At 35.2% G+C, this 13,626-nt stretch overlaps 1 protein-coding gene across 2 annotated transcripts in view; it reads left to right on the forward strand.

Moving 5' to 3' along the window:
• Positions 1 to 12,160, forward strand: part of NSUN7 (NOP2/Sun RNA methyltransferase family member 7) — a 36,154-nt gene extending 23,994 nt beyond the window's left edge. The window contains exons 9-12 of one of the 2 annotated variants that reach the window (XM_054582086.1): positions 2,585 to 2,686; positions 4,795 to 4,912; positions 10,761 to 10,884; positions 11,355 to 12,160. In XM_054582086.1, coding sequence (XP_054438061.1) covers positions 2,585 to 2,686; positions 4,795 to 4,912; positions 10,761 to 10,884; positions 11,355 to 11,990 — 980 coding nt within the window. In that variant the 3' untranslated portion in view covers positions 11,991 to 12,160. The remainder of the gene's footprint in view (positions 1 to 2,584; positions 2,687 to 4,794; positions 4,913 to 10,760; positions 10,885 to 11,354) is intronic. The other variant, XM_054582085.1, reaches the window with a different exon arrangement.
• Positions 12,161 to 13,626: the final 1,466 nt, after the last annotated feature.

Here is a 13,626-nt window from a genome sequence, read left to right on the forward strand (position 1 = left end):
GCTGTCTCATTCTAGAACTTATATTCTAAACATAATCCTAAATAAAACATAATAAAACTATTTCAAATTCAAGATTTCCTTAACATGTATGTTTTATCATATGAATACCTCAGATTAAATATTAACTCTAGGAATATTTTATTTGCTTCTTTAATAAATTTCAAAATATTATTTAACATTAACATTTATTGAGCACTTACATGTAAGGCACTGAGCTAAGCACTTTACTTGATTGTTTCATTAAATCTTCACAAGAACTCGAAAAAGTAGTTATTCTTATTGTCTCCATCTTACAAATACAGAATCTGAAGCTTAGGATTTGAAGTCCCCCAGAGTCATTTGACTGGTCCGTGTCAGAGCCTGAATTCAAACACGACCTTTTTGATTCCCAGGTTGGCCCTTGGAATCACTCTCTTAATCACAGTACATTGCTCCACATTAACTGAAACTCTTACTCTAACCCCTTGTTTATATGGAAAGGCATAGATAAGGTTAACTAGAATATTAGACAAAGAAGACATTCCACAAATACTCAGAACAGGGTGAGTAACAGTTTTCTGTTTCCAGCAAGGACGTAATTTAAAAAGGAGAAAAAGAAATGGAGGGAAAAGAACTAATATTGATTAAGCAAAACTGTGTCCTAGCCAATGTTCTAGGTAGTGCACATGTGCTATCACTTAATATTCACAATAACTTTTGGACGGTATTGTTACTTCACTATCTCTATTTTACAGATGGGAAAAATCCAAGACTCAGAGAAACTTAGCAAGCTGCCTGAGGTCATATAGCCAGTGAGGGGGGAAGCTGGGATTTAAACTCAATCAGTTAGCAGTCTTTCTTTCCTTTAAACTACATTATCTTTAACTGGACTTACCTGTACCATGTGGAATTTTGACCTGGAATAGAAAATATCTTTCCAGTGAGAGTTAAACAGAAGACTAACTCAGATGGGAGAATAGTAGGCTGAGAAATTCCTACATTAACTTTGGGAAATGATCAAAGAAGAATTAGTAGACACTGAAAGGAGGTGAGAAGGAATATGAGCTATAATAAGCGTTGCAGGCAAGAGAAGTAGAACTTAGAAGGAGAGACTCCAGCCTTACCTTGGGAAATCTTGAAGTGGGAATGCAGAACTGAATCAGCCATGGGTAAAAATACACTAGAGGCTGGGAGAACAGCCCAAAGGAAACTGCAAATGATGGGAAGGGAAGAAAGTAAAAAGTTTCCCAGGCATTGGTAATGCTTTGAGGCAACAGGACGCCCCGAGAAGTGGTCTTTGGCAAACCTGGAAAAAATTAGAGCTTTTGAAGGAAACTGTACGCTGAGGAAATAACAGGCAGAGCAACTAAGAAGCTGCTGACCTAATGACTGTGGTAGAAACAGTAGCCATAAATTTAGGGGATGAATCCAAAATATTATTTCACCAGACTTGGATACTAGGTTGAAGAGAGCAACTATGAATTCATTTTAAAATGCACTTTAACATTGAAAACTATTCGAACCATTGAGGAATATATGAAGTTGGTCATTGTTAACAACTTGGAATTTTTTTTAAATGGGATGAAAAAAGTAATTGATATGGTTTTAGAGTATAGTATATAAAGAGCCCTTTAAAAAAGTGATAGATAATTTTTTAGAGATAGAAAAATGTGAAGTATAAAGCTAAATTGAAAAGAAATGGAGTTTAATTCATCTTCAGTGATATTACTAGGATGGGGAACAGCCAAATATGTGGTAAAAATAATTGGCTCTTATAGTCCAGAGGAGTTACTGAGAGGAGAATAATACAGAGGTTAGAAATTTGGACTCTGTGGTCAGGTTTTGGAGCTTACAATTTTGGCTCTACACTAGTAGCGATGTGACCTTACACTTGTAGCCACGTGACCTCAGACAAGTTGTTTCATGTATAATTAAACAGTTTTCTCAATGTTAAAAGGATTGTTGAATAAGATAATCTATATATAGTAGCATTCAATAGGTGTTTGTTAATAATATCAAGAAATATGTTAAAATTAGTTTCAGAAATTAAAATGTTACTCTAAGAGTTTTATGATCTATTATGAAGATATATATTTGCTGCTCCTAATTTTTTTCTTCCAAAATTTCTTTTGGTAACTTTATTTTTAAAGTTGTATTCTTCTGTGTTCTTTTATACTCAGTCTCTAGACCAATTGCATTCTCTTTTCTGTATCTAAATGACTTACTTGGCTAGTTGAAGGACTATCTCATAAAAACTTGGAGAAAAATATATATTAAAATTAAACAAAATTAACTTTGTCAGTTTAGTTTTTAATATTTAAGTCAGCAAAAATATTTGTCATTTTTAAATTCCTAAAGTGTATTTATTTATTTATATTTATTTTAAATTATATTTATTGGGGTAACATTGGTTCATAGGATCATGTAGGTTTCAAGCATACATTTTTATGATAGCATACATTTTTATGATACTATTTAGTTTTGATATTTTCCATGATAGCTATCATTAATAGGGAAAATGATCAAAATGTTAAATAATGAGATAATAGCAATATATGGAAAACACCTAATAGTGATATAATTTAAAGCATTTATTTGCTTTTAGATACAGACTTACTTAAAGATTTCTCTCAAGGAGGCACATCAGAAGATAAACTTAATGTTCTTGCCCAACAGCAATATGAACAGCTAACACATGCAATGAAATGTAAGTTTAATCTTAAAATATGTTGTAAATCTTAGAAACATTACTATATTATTTCTCTATTACAATCAGGCAATGAGGTGTGACTATAAGTGGATTTCCCGAAACACTCAGTCTTAGGACCTTCACGTAACAAAATACTCATTTTTACCAATTAAAGTCTTCTAAAAAATATAATGCTTTACTATCATTTTTAACAGAGTTTAGCTGGCATAATTAACAATTTCCTAATGCTGAAGTGAAATAATTATGTACATCCATTATTGTACAGCTTCATCTTCTCTATTTCTTTTCTTGGGTTTACTTGATGTTATTTTTTTGTTGTCACTGTGTCTGTCCCTTACAACTCTTCTACAACTCAAATTTTAATCAAACTCTTACTTCTCTTAGTGATAAATAGAGAATAGAGAGATGCAAGTCTGCGTAACAAGGCTCTTTAAGTATTTATATTATTGCTTCAATCACTGCATTTAGATTGGAGTACCATTTAGATTCTGGTACTCCAGACATGAACGTGGAAATTGAAATGTCTCTGAGAAATTATATACATTTTTATTAATTCAGCATATGTTTACCCTATGCCTACTCTAGTTCAGGCATTAAGTTAGTGTTGGCATATGAGTGTGAATAAATCCTGACCTTCAAAGGCTCAAAGGGAAGTGTAGCTGTTACAGAACCGAAAGAGCCCACCCAGCTGGCACAAGCAGGACCAAACAATGGACACCAAGAAATGCAGTGGAGCAATATTGGCTTACCTTGTTGGTAAATGGCACCGTCCAGGAGAGCAGGAAGCTAATGCTCAAAAGCGCAAATTCCTTGATGATGTATAGGTGACAGATATAGGGCAAAATCTCAAGACACTGCAGGTTCTGGGCTGTGTTGGGAGCTGATTGATTGGAGGTGAGGTAAGGGTAAAGAATTTCTTCAGGTCTTGAGGACAGCTCTGAGGTCTTTTCTGGTCTCCCTGTGTCTTATTTCATGGGCAAGTAGCCAGGGGGTCCTTCTACCTTCGGGCCCAGGAACTGCAATATAACCTAGGCCAGGAAGTTATCTTTAGCCTGCCGGAGGTCTGGACCGTGCGACCATCAGTCAGGTCCCAGCTGCTGCCTTCTGCTGCCTCTGGGTTGCTGATTATCCAGGGGAAAGCCTAGGTCTCTAAGGGACTTATATGCCACAAGATGGGTATGATTTCTAGAACTAGGATTTAAACTAAATTTAATCAAAGTCATAAGGACCCTCGGTTTCATAGGGTATTGATAATTTAGTACATAAAGATATAGCATACATGAGATAGGTAGGAAGTAAAATGTAAAGCATAGAGAAGGTCTGCCTTTTGATGCTACTAACAAACGTTAATTTAAACATGATAATTTTGTATATGATCTATCAAGTAAGTGGGTTGGAAGATTAGCAAGCTGGTAAATAAATGTTTTGATTTTTCTCTGACTACTCTATTGTAATTTTAAATAATTACAGTATCATCTCTTGAAACTAGACAGCCTCCATTCCTGCTTTGTTTTTCTTTATAGCATTTTTCCAACTTATCATGTGTCTTATCATGTCAATAAAACAGAAAATAAACTTCCCAGTTGCAGGGATTTTTGTCTGTGTATCTCAAATGGCTAGAACACTGCCTACCACATAGTAGTTGCTTGATAAATTGTGAATAAATGAGGCATTATCTCATTTTAAAGATGAAAAATCTGAAAGTTTAAGTCATTTTCCCAGGGGCATACAGCAATAAGTAACAGAATTAAGATTCACACCTATGTCTGTTTCTAGAATTCTTTTAACTAGTTATGTGATATGGCTTGTGGAAGAATGGCTAGACGTAATAGCTCATGGCAAGCTGCAGTATTTAGTTGGGTTTTTTTGGAACTAAGTTGGTCACATTGACTCAATTTTCATACAATCCAGTTAGTGTCACTTTACTTATTGGCCACAGGCTACATGATTAATGCATGCCATCAAGGGTAGCCTTGCAAACATCTATGGGAGCTGTTCCCTTCAAAGTCATGCAGTACTGCACAGACAGACATCTGGAAACCTAGCAGATTTGTTTAAGATTGTTAATGGGGTCATTATGTTAATTACATCTTCTTTAAATATAGTTACTAAAGCTCAAGCAGTTGTTTACTGCACATGTTCAGTTTATCCAGAAGAGAACGAAGCTGTTGTTAAGAAAGCACTGGAACTTCAAGACCTTGCGACTAAAGTACAACCTTATAGGTAAGAAAGGATGGGATTCTTCTAGACACTCAACTAAGTATTTTTGAAAATGAAAACTTAATGATTTTCTAAGTTTTATGAAGACATTCCATTTCCTTTTTGTTATACTGTAATATGCCCAAATAGCCCATCTTCTTACAACTTTTTACAATGGCTTGGTATGAGCCTTCTCTTGTATACTAGATTACTGTTGTTATTGTTAAAGCTAAAGCCATTTTGGCTTGACTTGATTAGTTTCTGGAAAAATTTAGTCTAAACTTTATATCCTGATATCAAATACATCCATGCCTCAGTAGAAGAAAAATAATCATATAAAATAACCTGAGAAAATAGAGATAAAATTGGATGTTTATTATCTGAAAAACATACATTCCTTATAGCCTTTGGTACCCACAAGGACTAAGGTGAAAATAGCTTCAATAACTCTAGTAGCTTCTGGGTAAAATGCTGCAGTAAACTAGGGATAGAGAAGAAAAACAGTAATACTGCAACTGAACTATGGACATCAAGATAAGGAGTAGATCTAAGAATCTATGACACCAATTAGTTCTTCAAGACTGGCAATTAATAAGGTATTTAAAATGTGTTTCCTGTGTTTTACTTTATTGCTCATGTTTTGAACTTTTTCTTTAATTCTTACAGTAGGTTCTTAATGTGCACATGATTTGCTTCCTTTTTTTAATTGGATATTTTTCCTTTGCCCATTCACAAGTGGACCTGTTAATCACCCCTGTATTTCCCTGCTTATTTTACTTCCTTATTCAGTAACTCCTGTAGGTAGCCAACAGGCAGCCTTATGTTCTGAATCATTCTCAACATAACATTAGCTAAATTACCATCTAGTGGCAAAGAGAATTATTGCAGGTATATAACCAAATTCATCAATGTGGATGGTTCTTCATTTGTCAGGAATAACATTTCTAAGAATGTAATAGGGCAAAAAAGGAGAAATATCTGTATTTTATTTCATGAGGCTTTATTTCAGGTAAGCAATTATTAATCTATAATATTGTATAAAGTACACAAATAATATTTAAGGACATATTATAAAGACAGAATAATCTGGGATTTGGGCTCAAATTAAAAAGTATATATTCAAGAAGTTTGTAATTACTTGTTGGGGATACTGTCAAAAGAATTACTTAGGGACGTACACTGTGTGGCCTCTAAGAATTATTTCTTAATTCCCAAAGTAGTAGACTTTAGGGTTGAAAGCATTATTATATACCATCTAATCTAATCACCTGTTGCTAACTTTTTCTTTTAACATCCCATAAAGAGTCACCTCATTTTGGACTTTAGCCATTGTGATACTCATCTTTATCAGTGCAATTTTTTTTACTTGCCCCCTATTGTAAAAACTTCAGTTTTATTTTATTACAGAAATACTAACTGAAAAAGAATAAGTTTTCCTAAATCTTACTGTACCGTTCTTACCAGTTTGAGAAGGTTGTGCACATTTTAAGTTTTAATTGGTATTGTCAAGCTTCTCGCCAAAATATCCACTCTTACAAACTTATTTCCCCACAGCTCCACAGATGCTAGGTTTCATCAGACTTTAAATCCTACCAGTCTGAGGCATGAAAAGATGAGATCTCACTGTTGATTAAATTTTCATATCTCCATTAATGAGTCTGGGCGCATGTGCTGTTTACTGACCAGGCCTGTACTGTGTGGGAAATAAGAATGAGGGTTCTAGAGCAGTAGACTTGAAACCTTTTTGCAATGTTTGAAAAAACAGTTTTTCAAATACTCCCCTAACATTTTAAATTAACTATGTAACTTTTTCTGTATTTTAAAGTTGATGTCTAATATTCATCATGTTTAAATCGTTGTTAAATATATCATTTCTGTAATGTTATATTATACATGTGATTTAAATATATTTCTGTTAAATCTTTGTATCTGCAGATTTATCTTATTCAGTTTATGGAAAAATACTGAATTTTTTTACCTATTTTACAAAGCCAGCTCTCACTGTGAAAACCAATTGACCCTGTCAGAAAAAGGGTGACTTTATTTTTTAGTTCAAATTGACATGTTAATATGTCCAATGAGTTACTTCTAATTTTACTCTAAATTAGATGTGTAGAAATAAGGAGGGGGAGCACAGGGGAGGGAGGGAGGAAGGGAGCGAGGGCACAAGGAAGGAAGTTCATGAATAGAGCTTGTTCAGTGTTTGGCACCCCCTTAAAGATTTCTTGCCTACACTCTGCTTTGACTTGGAGAAGAGAGCCACGCTCTTGAGTTTCACCTTTTTTTAGCATCCTAGGGGTATTAACATCCCAGGATAATGTACTATAACAAAGTAAGTGTCTTCTTTTGTTCAGCATGGTGAAAGGAGAGGAAGGAAAAGCAGCTGTAGCCTCTGGATCACGTCTGCTTCACTGGCTCTTTGAGGGATTGAATGTATCACTACACGAACAGTGACTGGCATGTAACTGATGCTCAATACATGTAGCTAGTTCATGTTCTTCACCACTTTTTCAACTGTGTCTTTCCTCTTTTTCTTCTTTTTATATGTATGGTCATTGTATATTAGAGATATTAGCTGTTTTCATATGAACCACAGATATTTTTAAATAAAAATTTTGATTAAAAATTGCATATAGAAATCTCAAATTTCTGTGTACACAGTTGCATCAGTCTTTTCTTATGGCTTGTTTTAAACTGTTCCTCAGTTTATATATTTCTTACCAGTTTTCCTTTCATATTTTTGTATTTAAATAATTTATTTATCTGCTGTGTATTTTGGTAAAGGAGTAAAGTACGAATCATGCCTTATTTTCCCTCCCCCCACCAAATCCTTTACTCTTTCCCCCCGCTGATTCAAAATGCCAGTTTTTATATGCTATAATCCCATATATATTATACTTTTGTGAGTCTGCAATTCTGTTCTACTCTGTTCTTAACAGTTTGAGAAGGTTGTGCACATTTTAAGTTGGTGTTAGACTATTTCTTCACTAATATAACAATGTTTTAATAATTATAATTTTAAGTGGTTTTCTTCTCAAATTTCATTTTTTTAAGTTGCCAAAACCCCTACCCACATTTGTGTATCAAATAAAACAATCCAAAGATGCATAATGAGAAGGTTACTAATTTTAGTCCTGTCTCTCCCCCGCCAACTCCCAAAATGTCCAGCAGCTGGAACAGGGCCCTGAAGGTCCCTGGACGAGCAGGTGCTCCTTTGTCCCTTTCTCTCCTGTGAAGGTCTGGAAGGGGCGCTAGGAGAGCCGGGGCAGCTAGAGGGCAGCAGAAGTAATGACATGTTTACCACTGGTAGAGCCATACCAGTGTGAACCAGTTGCGTATCAGCCACGTGAGTGTGTGTGTGTACAAGCGTATCTCAGAGACACTGCGGCCTCAGTCCCAGAGCACCGCAGCGCAGCGAGCAGACATCCTCTCACTGGGGGAGGGCCTTGCCTTCAATTTGTGAATAATGCAACATTTGTGAGGTGCAATAAAGCAAAGCACAATGAAATGAGGTGTGCCTTTATATATAATGTTACAGGTACTATATACAATAAATATGTGGAACTGTTCCTATTTTAATGTTTTTTATTGAATTTATTTGGGTGACCTTGGCTAATAAAATTTTGTAGGTTTCAAGGGTACAGTTCTATAACACATCATCTGTACATTGTACTGTGTGTTCACCGCCCCAAGTCAAGTCTCCTTCCAACACCCTTTATCCCCCCTTTACCCTCTTCTACCTCCCCTTTCCCTCTGGTCATCACTATACTGTTGTTTGTCTATGCTATTTTAATAAGTTTTAAAAATTGAAATATAATTCACAAACCATAATTCCTCATTTTAAAATGTACGATTCAGTGCTTTTTAGTATATTCAGAAAGTTGTGCAACTATCACCACTAATTCCAGAACATTTTCATCACCCCAAACAGAAACTTAGTACCCCCTAAGGAGCCACTTCTCATTCCCCTCTTCCCCTAGCTCTTGTCAACCACTAATCTACTTTCTGTCTCTATGGACTTGTCTTTCGAGACATTTCATTTAAATGAAATTTTGCAGTGCCCTATCAACTCAGAAAAAATCCCAAATGTCATCATCGAAGTCAGGTGTAAGACTCTGGGTATGAACTTAATTTACTATTCAAAGAAATGGGCTACACACTGGGGTGTGGAAATCTTTTTGTTCTGTAGGGGCAATTTCTGTAAGGTAAGTTGGCCAATCTTAATTATGGATCATTACTACCATTAAAAAAGAGCATATACGTAATGAAAGTATATCAGTCTATCAAATAAATATTTATTGAATACCTACTGTGTACTAGATGTCCTTCTAGGTGCTAGGAATATATCAGTGAATTAAAACTGACAAATTCCAGCTTTCATATTTACATTGTGGAGCTGTGCTCCAAATTGGTAAGAAAAAATTGTTTTCAGAGTATTCTTTACTAATATATAAGTAAAAAATTTTAAAATTACTTCTAGTTGTGTAGAGAACATATATGAATAGGCCTCAGGAATTCAATTAGTTGGTTACAAGGTTGGTGAGAGGAGCAACTAGCTCTCTTGCCTTTAGAACCTATGCAGCTGTTACTGTGTTTCAGCTCAGTTCAGCATAAACACTTACTAAAGCACCACCATTGGCCAGATGCTTTGGCGTGTCACGAGGTCATGTGTGTTTGCCCACATTCTAAGTGACCTCTCCATCCCCTTAGTCACTGTATTTTCCTGACACACAGAATACTTGCTGTACCCTGAGCAGACATTTTCATGACATGTGTGCTATTGTTCAAGTTCTCCTTGTCATCTGGAATCACCTTCTTTACCTTATTGGAAACTTACATATTCTTCAAGACAGAACTGAGGCTACTTCCTCTGTGAAGTCTTCATATTTGCTATCTCCCATGCCAGAGTTGACAGTACTTTATTCTGTTCTACCACATAATTTTGTTTCTACTTAACATTCTTATTTGGGGTTCTTTATATTATAAAATGATTATAATGTTTCTACAACTAACTTACAAACCACTGAAGAGAAGCAATTAATAGATAAATGCTTTGCACAGAGTAGGCAAATAATGAATGAACAAATTGTAATTGCTTAAAATTTCAGAATATACAAAATTATTGAGTGCCTGATATTTCAATTTATATGAATGTGTTTATTGCTCTGATTAAATATATTTTAATTGTAAAAGTATGGGAATATAAGATTTATTATTTATGAACCACTATTAAATGAGAAATTAAATATAAAAACAAAATTTTATTTTAAACCTATTATTAGATTTATATTTCTGACATGAAGTTTTTATTAGGTACTTTCTTGAGCACTACATAATTCATCCATTAGTACTCAAAAAGTTATTGGGAAGAATGTAGTTAAAATGCTAGGCCAAACTTTTATGTGGTAATTGTGCAGAATGTAACCAAAAGAAGGAAGTCAGACCTTGTGTAGTTTGACAGCAGGGCGGGGGAGTGGGGTGGCGGAGGCAGGGGGGTGCGTACAGGATCCCTTGGGTTGCACCTGTGTGATTATTACATATACTGACTTGTTTTGGTTATGGGGACCTTTTTTATTAACATATTAATGACTTGGGTAAGAGTTTTTAATTTGCTGAAAGGTTGGTATTCTTGACGTAGTTTTTTTAAAGATGGAGAACTTGGGAAGTAGAATAAATTATGAGTTAACATGAAATATTGGGAGTTTTTAAATTATAATAGTATTGTATAGCTTCAGGATTTTACCCCAGTTTGGAAGTTATGTTGAAATGACTGGTAAAATGTAACAGAAGAAAATTTGTTGCAATTTACTGTCTCCCTCCATTGGCAAATTAGCCTTTGTAACTATGAACTGTTTGCTCATCTCTACCGCAGGCTCAGCCCTCCTGTCCTCCCGCTGTGCTCCTCAAAGGAAATACAGTTGTCTACTGATAAATTTTTCAGAATGGAACCATCTGAAATTACTAATGGTTGTTTCCTTTCTGTTCTAACAAGGGAGGTAAGGAAAAAAAATTCCCAAAGCATATCATATTTTGTAATTAAGAAACACCAAATCCTCAGGAACGTAGTGTTTTGTAGCGGTGCGCTTGTTTTAGAAATAGCTGAAGACAGGAATAAGAATTATTACTGTGTGGCCAAAAAAAAAAAAAAAAAAATCCGTTTTTATACTTCCCCTTGCCTGATCTCCATCCCCACTTCACCAAGCACTGTGCCAATGTCTAGTTCATCTTATATATTTCACATACTAGACATAAGCTGTAATTCTTTTTTTCCCCCCATCAGGTTTATAAATGGGGAATTTTAAGTACAAAAAAATCATTTGCTGAGGCTGATGGGATATATTAGGACTAAGGCCTACAGTCCGTTTTTTTTAGTATAATACACTTTTTTACTTATTCTGAAACACTGATATTTGTGATATACACACTAAGTTAAGGCCCATATTTAGTAATTACTTCTTTATTGTAGCGGGACCCATCTGAGACAGTGTCTGTGAAAGACGTTTTGGCTCGCGCTGCAGCAAAGGGTCTGCTGGATGGGATTGAATTGGGTAAATCTCCAAAACGGGAGAAGAAGAAGAAAAAATCAAAAACAGCATTGCCCAAAGCTCCCAGTACTCATAGTAACAGCATTCAAACGAAAATTGCTGAGTTCCTGAATCGAGAAAGTAATGCAAATATTAATCGGTCAGAGATATCAACAACAAAAACGCCTCTTGCACAGAAAAGTACAACTCAAGTGGGTTCTTCCTCACAGGTCAGAAAACCCAACAAGCCAGCCACCAACCCCTTAGTGCCAACATTTACGAAGAACACATCTCCCTCCAGACCATACGAACGACCCTCAAACTTCGTAAGACCTCGCCCAGAAGACAGAATGGTTGTACTGAAACCTGTAGAGATTGTTTTGCCTCCAGTAATGTTCCCATATTCAACTCCTCAAGGACTCAGACCTCAGATACCAACTCAACACTTGTACTATCGTTGGGTTAGAGCCAAGCCTGTTGTGCCTGATTACCTTTGCGCACCATCAATAACCAGAAAAGGGGAAAAACCTAGAAATTTACCTTCCTCCCTACTCAGACATCGTCAGCCATGGCTTTGACAGTCTTGTGTATGTTTTGTTTTAAAACAGGGGCCAAGAGCAGTTGATATTTTTCGGTCTGATATTTCTCTGCAGCTTAGACATTCCTACACAAGATACTCATCCTTTCAGTCACTTAGCATCTTCTAAATGTGAAATTATCTTCTAGAGAATTAAGACAAGTGAGAAACAATAAGGTAGGTCGTTAAGTAAAGCAAAATTCAGAGATTTCAACAGCTCAGTGCTGATCTGTTCTAGAATGTTCACTTGTAGACTCAGTTTCAGCTGTTAAAACTAGTCTCACTCTTGTTAACTTTCAGTGTGGATTTAGGACACCACGTTTTAGCATTTCAGTCAATATCAAGGTTCATGTTTTTCTTAAATATAAAAATATTCTTTAAGCAGGGGATGATATGAGTTTTGTAATGTGATTGAAGTTGAATATGAGTAGGAAGAACAGGAAGCCCTGAAGTTCCATGTGTAGATAGTCAGATGTCCATTTAGAGTGAAAACTGTTTCTCATTAGAAGAGCTTCCAGGATCCTGAGCAGATTGAACATAATCTGCTCTCCCTTCTATTTATGCCCAATACTATAGTAAAAAAAAGTGACTAAGCAAATTTCCATCTAAATAGTAATAATCCTGAAGAGGCAAACTGTTGAATGCACGTGACACCTATTGTTAAGAAACCCCCCAAATTTCTGGTTCTCTTCAAAGATCAGGTCAAATATTGACATCTATGTCATTTCAAATGGCACACAGTAGTCAAATTTTGGTAGTTCATTTCTGATGCACACTTAAAATATAGCACTATGTTAAATTTTATTAAAAATCAGCTCTTCTTAAATGTATGATCAAATGTCTACTGAGAGCCAGTAAGATGCTCACTTCTGGATCTATTGATTTTTTTCCATCATGGCAAAAGAAATTGCTTGACATTAAATCGAGTGAGTTACAACTATAAATCTTATTGTTCAGAGACACATTCATAAAGTTTGAATTTCAAGTTCTATGTTCAGAATCTAGTTGTGTTGAACATTGCTATGCAAATTTCTAAATGTCCAATGTAGGTGGCATGATTTTGGTAGAATATTATCTTCTTCCGCATGAATGTTTAGGTCTATTTCAGCTCTAATGTTCTTTATTTTCTCATGTGACGTGAGGATAAAAAATGGTGAATATCATTTTAGTAGTAATTTTTTTAGTTGAAGGTTTACATTTATCAATAAAATGTCACTGAAGAAAACAAAACCTTATACTTGAACCAGACATATTTTAAATACCAAAAGAATAATTATGACTTAAAAATATACAGAAATGTTTTAAATGCTCAGCTTTAGTAATTTAAAAAATCAAAAACTATGTATTTCTTCGCTCTTAAAATCTATAGTGTTTCACCCTCTTACTCCCACTCTCTACCTGGCTAAGAGTATTCTGTGCCTCGGGGAGGCTAGTGTGGCTGAATTGGACTTTGTTCCGTAAAGAGCTGGTATTCTATCCTAGGAATCTTTTATCCCTTTCCTACCCTCTTCCCCTTGCCCCAGGCTGAAAAGGACTCCATTGTCCAAAAGTGACAGGTGTGAGATTTTTGTGGTAAAAGAAGAAAACTCTCACTGTTAAGAAATAGTTCAGGATATTTTTCTCATCTCTAGAGCAGA

This window comes from Pteronotus mesoamericanus, unplaced genomic scaffold, assembly GCF_021234165.1.
Source record: "Pteronotus mesoamericanus isolate MK-2021 breed Mesoamerican mustached bat unplaced genomic scaffold, CSHL_Meso_final contig_68, whole genome shotgun sequence".
NCBI classification, from domain to species: Eukaryota; Metazoa; Chordata; class Mammalia; order Chiroptera; family Mormoopidae; genus Pteronotus; species Pteronotus mesoamericanus.